Consider the following 6,000-nt stretch of genomic DNA (forward strand, 5'->3'; position numbering starts at 1 on the left):
TCTTGTGTGGTACAGCACTTTTCTGTCATTTCACTATACTTAGGTAACTTATGATTTCTTTTATACTAAACGGCAGTCCAGTGGTACATCAATTGCCATAATGGTTACACTTGGTTGACAATGTCTGGTAGAGCTCACAGATTAAGACGGGCTTAGAAGTAGGAGTGGCATCCACTTCCTAAATATGCCTGTGGAAGTTCTGTGAACTTGGAGGACAATTTTTATAGAACAGGGTTGTTGTTGTTGTTGTTGTTACGTGTCGTCGAGCCGTTTGTGACTCATAGTGACCCTGTGTACCACCACCCGAAACTCTGTCCTGTACCAATCGCACTGTCTCCAATACTCCAATCCCGATTACCCCAGTCACTGAATCAATCCACCTCATAGAGGGCATTCCCCTCCTGTGCTGTCCCTCTCCAAGGACATGTCCCTCCTTACAACCTGTCCAAAGTATGTTAGACAAAGCCTCAGAACTCTTGCCTCCAAGGAGCTGACTGGTTTAATGCTCTCCAGCATGAATCCGTTTGTTTTCCTAGCAGTCCATGGTACCCTCAATACTTTTCTCCAGCACCACAGCTCAGAGGCATCAATTCTTCTTCTATCCTCCTTAGTCATTGTCCAACTCTCTGATGCATATCAAGTGATTGCAAAGACCATGGCCTATATCAGATGCACCTTAGTCTCCAGAGAGACTACATTGCTCTTCAGTACTTTGGAGAGGTCCCTAACAGCAGATTTTCCCATTGCAAAACGTCTTTTAATTTCCTGGCTACTGGTGCCAAGACGGTTGACTGTGGAGCCAAGCAAACTAAAGCTGTGAACAATCTCAATCTCTTCACCATCCATCCTGATGCTGCCAATTGGTCCAGTGGTGAGAATCTTTGTCTTCTTGACATTGAGCCTCAATCCATATTGGAGGCTGTAGTCCTTGACCCTCTGCAGCAAGCTCTTCAGGTCCTCCTCAGTTTCAGCAATCAGGGTTGTGTCATCTGCATAACGCAGATTGTTGATAGATCTTCCACCAATCCTGATGCCGCATTTCTCCTCATAGAGCCCAGCCTCCCAAATAATCTGTTCTGCATACAGGTTGAAAAGGTATAGAGACAGGACACATCCCTGCCATACTCCCTTCCAAATTTTGAACCATGCAGTGTTTCCTTGCCCTGTTCTGACAACTGCCTCTTGGTCCAAGTATAGGTTTCACATTAGCATGATCAAGTGTTCTGGGATTCCCATTCTTCTCAAAGTCAGTGTTTTATTTATATGGTAATCACTTGATGACACTTAAGGACAACAACAGCAGTGTCTTAGCTAAGAGTAATATGAAGTACTACTTTCCTAATGACAAAGAAGTATGTGTCAAGTTAATTCTAGAAACTTTAAAGCCTTTAAGGAAAAGCATAGTAGAATTGCAAAGTGAAAAATATACCTTGGTTATGTGGGTGGGAATGAAACTAAAATTAAGAACTTTTAAGAATACATTTGGAAATGCCAATATATTATAAAATGTAGAATGATGTTGATTTCATATTCTTGTGGTTTGCCAATTTTTTCTTTCCAAAGTTTGACTTTACAATATTTTTGTAGTTCAGAATTATACTATCAAGTTGTTTTCATTGAAATATTATTGTACTGCAACTGAAACATTTTCTTTTCACTAGCTGCTTCTGTTTACCACCATTTTGATTTATGATAAATAGGAAATTTAACATATAGGTACCAATAATGTGAGAAAGTACATTGGAATCAAGATTGAATACAAGTATGGGAATGGAATAAACAATAACTTGTAGGTTTGTTTTAAATTTTTTGGAAAAAAACCCCAACACCTTGTTGTTATGTGTTTTTGAGATAGAACCAACTCATATCTGAGCCTCAAGCTGGTTTTCAAAGGCTGTAAATCTCATGAGAGGAAATTGCCCATCTTTCTCCTGAGGAGACATTGGTGGATGTGGATTCAAACCAAGTGCTTTTCGGTTGGCAGCAAAACTGCTTACCCTCTAGACCACCAGAACTCCTTAACGTAAAACTGAGCTATTCAAAACTCCAATATAGAAGAAATACTGCTAAGATTTACAACAATAACAAAAACTTCCTGCTCTTCTTAGAGTTTATAACTGGTATTGTTTTCTTTTTAAAAAAATGCTATAGACCTTCTATAAATTATTTATTTGTTGAGGCTATAGAATGAAAGATTAATTTTTACTAGCTTGTGTCAAAGAATCTGAGATCCTTTTGTATATTTATATACACCCACTTGCACACAATTGTTCTTAGAAAAACAAGATACCTAGACACAATTAGAGAGGCAGAGAATCAAGGCACTATTATTTAAAACATTAAATAAATGTTTGATAATGAAATTAATTTTGCTGCATAAGATAGGCATTGGAAACTAATTTTGTTTTCTAAGTAAATAAATTGAGAACTGGATAATTCCAACAGAAAAACAATAGAAACCAAAAGTGGCTTCTAGAAAGTTCTTTGGTCTTTGTAGAGGACTGACAAGTAGTCTCACATGACATGATTCCTTCATCTGATTCTTTATGGAGAGCCTTATCCTCTACCCCTTCACACACACACACACACACACGCAAAAAATATTCACTGCCATCACATTGCAACTCCTAGCTCCCCTCCAACAACATTCCATTGCTACAAATCTTTCCAGGAGGAAACTGGCCATCTCTATTCAGTGGAGTAATGAGGGGCTTTGAGCTTCCGCCTAGTCAGTTTACAGCCTCATACATTACTACCAGGGTTTCTCTTGCAGAGCTCCAGAGAATAGGGGGAAAGTCAACAGTCGTATCTAAGCCTGAAGTGAGGCCTTGATCAAGTAGGTGTCTCAGGAGTCTGCAGTACTGAACCAGGAGACTCATCCAGATACCCCAGGGGTCACACTCCTACACCTCAGATCATTACCAGTCAGCATTCCTTCAGAACTCAAAATAAACGAGAACCAACTTCTAACTTAACTGTTTAGCAAATTGATAAGTAAGCTAATCCATCTCTGAAAGCGGCTGTCTCTGCACAATAAGTACCTAAGTAATTTGTAAATTTAGGGGACAAAAATGGATCATTTCACAACCCATCACACTCCCTATTACAAAAGAGGTGAGTTAACACATATGCTCTTTGAAGCCTTCATTGACTTCCCTTTTTTTCTCTGATTTTCCCTCTCCAGAAAACTCGTTATGATATTTATGTTGGCATTCTAAAAGAAGGAGGTAAAGAGCTCCTGATCAACAGTGAAAATGAGAGCGCTGGACTGAAGAAGTCCCATTCAAGTCCCTCTCTGAATCCGGATTCATCTCCAGTCACCGCCAAGGTCAAGCGTAATGTCTCAGAGAGGAAGGATCATCGACCAGAAGCACCAAGCATTAAGCAGAAAGTTACTTAGAACCTACCTGCAGCCAGGAAGTGCTGGTCATGGAGCAAAATGGGGTTTTTCAAGATCTTTCTGGTAATCTGTGGATATATTTAAAAAAAATTCTGTGACTAAATGGTGCATTAGTAAAATTTTCTATTGTATAATTTTTGTTGTTTTCTGTACATATTGTCTCTTTGCTCTTGATTTCTTTGCTTTGATGAATTTTGCTACTTGGTCACTAATGCACCTTTTTGTGAGGGGGGAGGGTATCATGATTCAGAAAAAATTATGTAACCCTTTTCCTTTGCTTTTTTTGTTTTGTTTTGTTTTGTTTTGCACTCTGCTCAATTTTTTTTTATGTATTTTTAAATCAGCTGTCAAATTTTCCCCTCCCCCAAGGTTACACAATTTTAATCCATTGTGGAAAGCTTAACTGGACAAACTTTGTAGCATAGTAAATTCTTACCAGAGTTAATATAAGCCTTTGTATGTGAAACCATGCCCAGTCACAGAAGTGGAATTTACTGAAGTCTAACTGAGAATTACGATGATGGGAAGCGAGATTTCCCAATGTGACACGGGCTGTGCGTGCATCTTAGCACTTACTGTGGCCCTGCTGGAAGCAGGGAGAAGCGAGCGTGAAGGTCGCAGAGCTGGAGAACTTGGGGAAGCACAGTAGCTTGCGTGAAGTATGGGTTGTTCCATCTTGGTCAGACAAGGGAAAGAGAGTGATGTCATTTTGCCAGTGAAATTGGAGGGAAGATTGGCACCAGGTTACTTTTGTTTTCTCAAGGAGTAGTGGCAATAATCAGCTCTTGGGGAGCTGCAGCAGTAGGCATGTATGTTGTTCTACAGAAAATTGTTACCTCATTCCCACAGTGTCAAAAACCAGAGTCATCTCTGTCATTGATACCCCTCCTTCCAGGAACAGATTCACAGTTAGATTCTCATTCTCTCTCTTTCCCTTTTCTTCTTTCCCTCCCCAACCCCCCCTTTCTCTTCCCTCTTTCTCTCTTTGCACTAAATAGGAATCCCTCAGAATGTGTGTGTGTGTATATAGAAGTGGGATGGTTATCTCCTGGTTATTAGAATTTTGCAAGCTTCCTTCCTAATAAAAAATTACTGAAAATTAAACATTTATAAACTGAGGCAAAATAAGATAGGGGAAGGAGATTTTCTGTGGTGGTTCGGGAAACTAACACATTGTTTAAGATGAATCCAAAAGTAATAGATCTTGTTGCATGCTATTGATTTGACTTTGTACTCATAGTGACCCTCTGGGACAGAATAGAATTACCCCATAGGATTTCCAGGCTGCAGTCTTTACACATGCAGACTGCCACACCTTTCCCCCATGGTGTAGCTTGTGGGTTTTCACACTGGCTTTTTGGTTAGTAGCTGAACACTTAATGATTGCATCGCAAGGTGATGAGTAAACTGAAATGAATCGTGGTTGGAAAGCCAGGGACCTTCTGGTTGCATAATAGTTCCTTAGTTTATTGTCTCTCAGCCTCATGGAAACCCATTTCAGTCTGCTATTACTCAACTTTCTACTAACAAGAAATGCTGCATCTCTTTTTGATTGCTTATTTCTGTCTATTCTAGTAGTTCTTTCAAACTTAACAGTCATGAGTTTGTTGATAGTCCCTGTGAAATTTCAGGGTGCTGCTCAGAGCTTCGTAGAGAAAGGGAGTGACCTTTGAATCCACTATGACTTAGCACTTACTGATATCCAGGCTTAAAATTCTGTAATCCTAAAGCTATGATCTTCAAAACGTCACAACTTCAGAATTAATGGAATGAATTTCAATATACTTTTCTTTCCTATAGAAGTTTTCTTTCATTCTACTCTGTTTCTTAATTGAAGGTACTTTCACCAAAGAATCAGCTACTCGTCATGAATAGTGGGGTTCCCAGTGAATTGGAAACAAATCCACTTTAAAGCCACAATAGTTACTAATAGGATAGAGTACACTGCTATGAAGTAGCAGCAACTATGTATAGATTTATTTATTAACATTTACTTCTTTCCCCAATATAAAGGCTGTATTTGCTTGCTGTCCAGAGCAGGTAACAGTAACCTGTCTGTCTTGCTAAGATTGTTGCTGCTTGCTTTGTGGTAGGGTTTTTTGCCACGCCTTTGAAAAACTCACTCTAGCCCTCTATTGTTTTGTTTAGATAGAGGCAAGTGACTAGACTACATTTATGTTTCAAAGCCAGGAAACAAACAAGTAGTTGCCAGTATGTCCCATTTACCTGATTCATTTTTATAGCTTCTAACTAAATCTAGAGTTTCAGTAAGGAAGTGATCTTTGGTCCTAGAATTTAAATCTGAATTGTTAGCCTATTTGTTTTTTTTACCTACATATTTATCCTAAGCAGAGGGGAGAGAGGTACCAAAACCATGTCATCTAAGAACGTCAATAACTTAAAGGGTGGGGGTCTGGGTGGGGAGATATATATCCCTGACTAGCTTGAATGTGTTTGTCCATAGTGTATTCATGTCTCTGTATATAGAATGTTTGTGTGTATTTTTCTTATATACATTGAATGGTACATGACTACAGTATTTCTGACATTTAGAGTAATCCTGAAATACTTGGTTAGCATCAGATTCCACTACAGCATTG

At 39.1% G+C, this 6,000-nt stretch overlaps 1 protein-coding gene across 1 annotated transcript in view; it reads left to right on the plus strand.

Annotated features, from left to right (window-relative positions):
• The window catches only part of PSD3 (pleckstrin and Sec7 domain containing 3), a 504,139-nt gene extending 500,704 nt beyond the window's left edge, over positions 1-3,435 (plus strand). The window contains exon 16 of the mRNA XM_006884895.1: positions 3,185-3,435. Coding sequence (XP_006884957.1) covers positions 3,185-3,400 — 216 coding nt within the window. The 3' untranslated portion in view covers positions 3,401-3,435. The remainder of the gene's footprint in view (positions 1-3,184) is intronic.
• The last annotated feature ends 2,565 nt before the right edge of the window (positions 3,436-6,000 follow it).

The sequence above is a fragment of the Elephantulus edwardii genome, unplaced genomic scaffold (assembly GCF_000299155.1).
Source record: "Elephantulus edwardii isolate Elephantulus edwardi_28Jun2011 unplaced genomic scaffold, EleEdw1.0 scaffold00038, whole genome shotgun sequence".
NCBI lineage: Eukaryota > Metazoa > Chordata > Mammalia > Macroscelidea > Macroscelididae > Elephantulus > Elephantulus edwardii.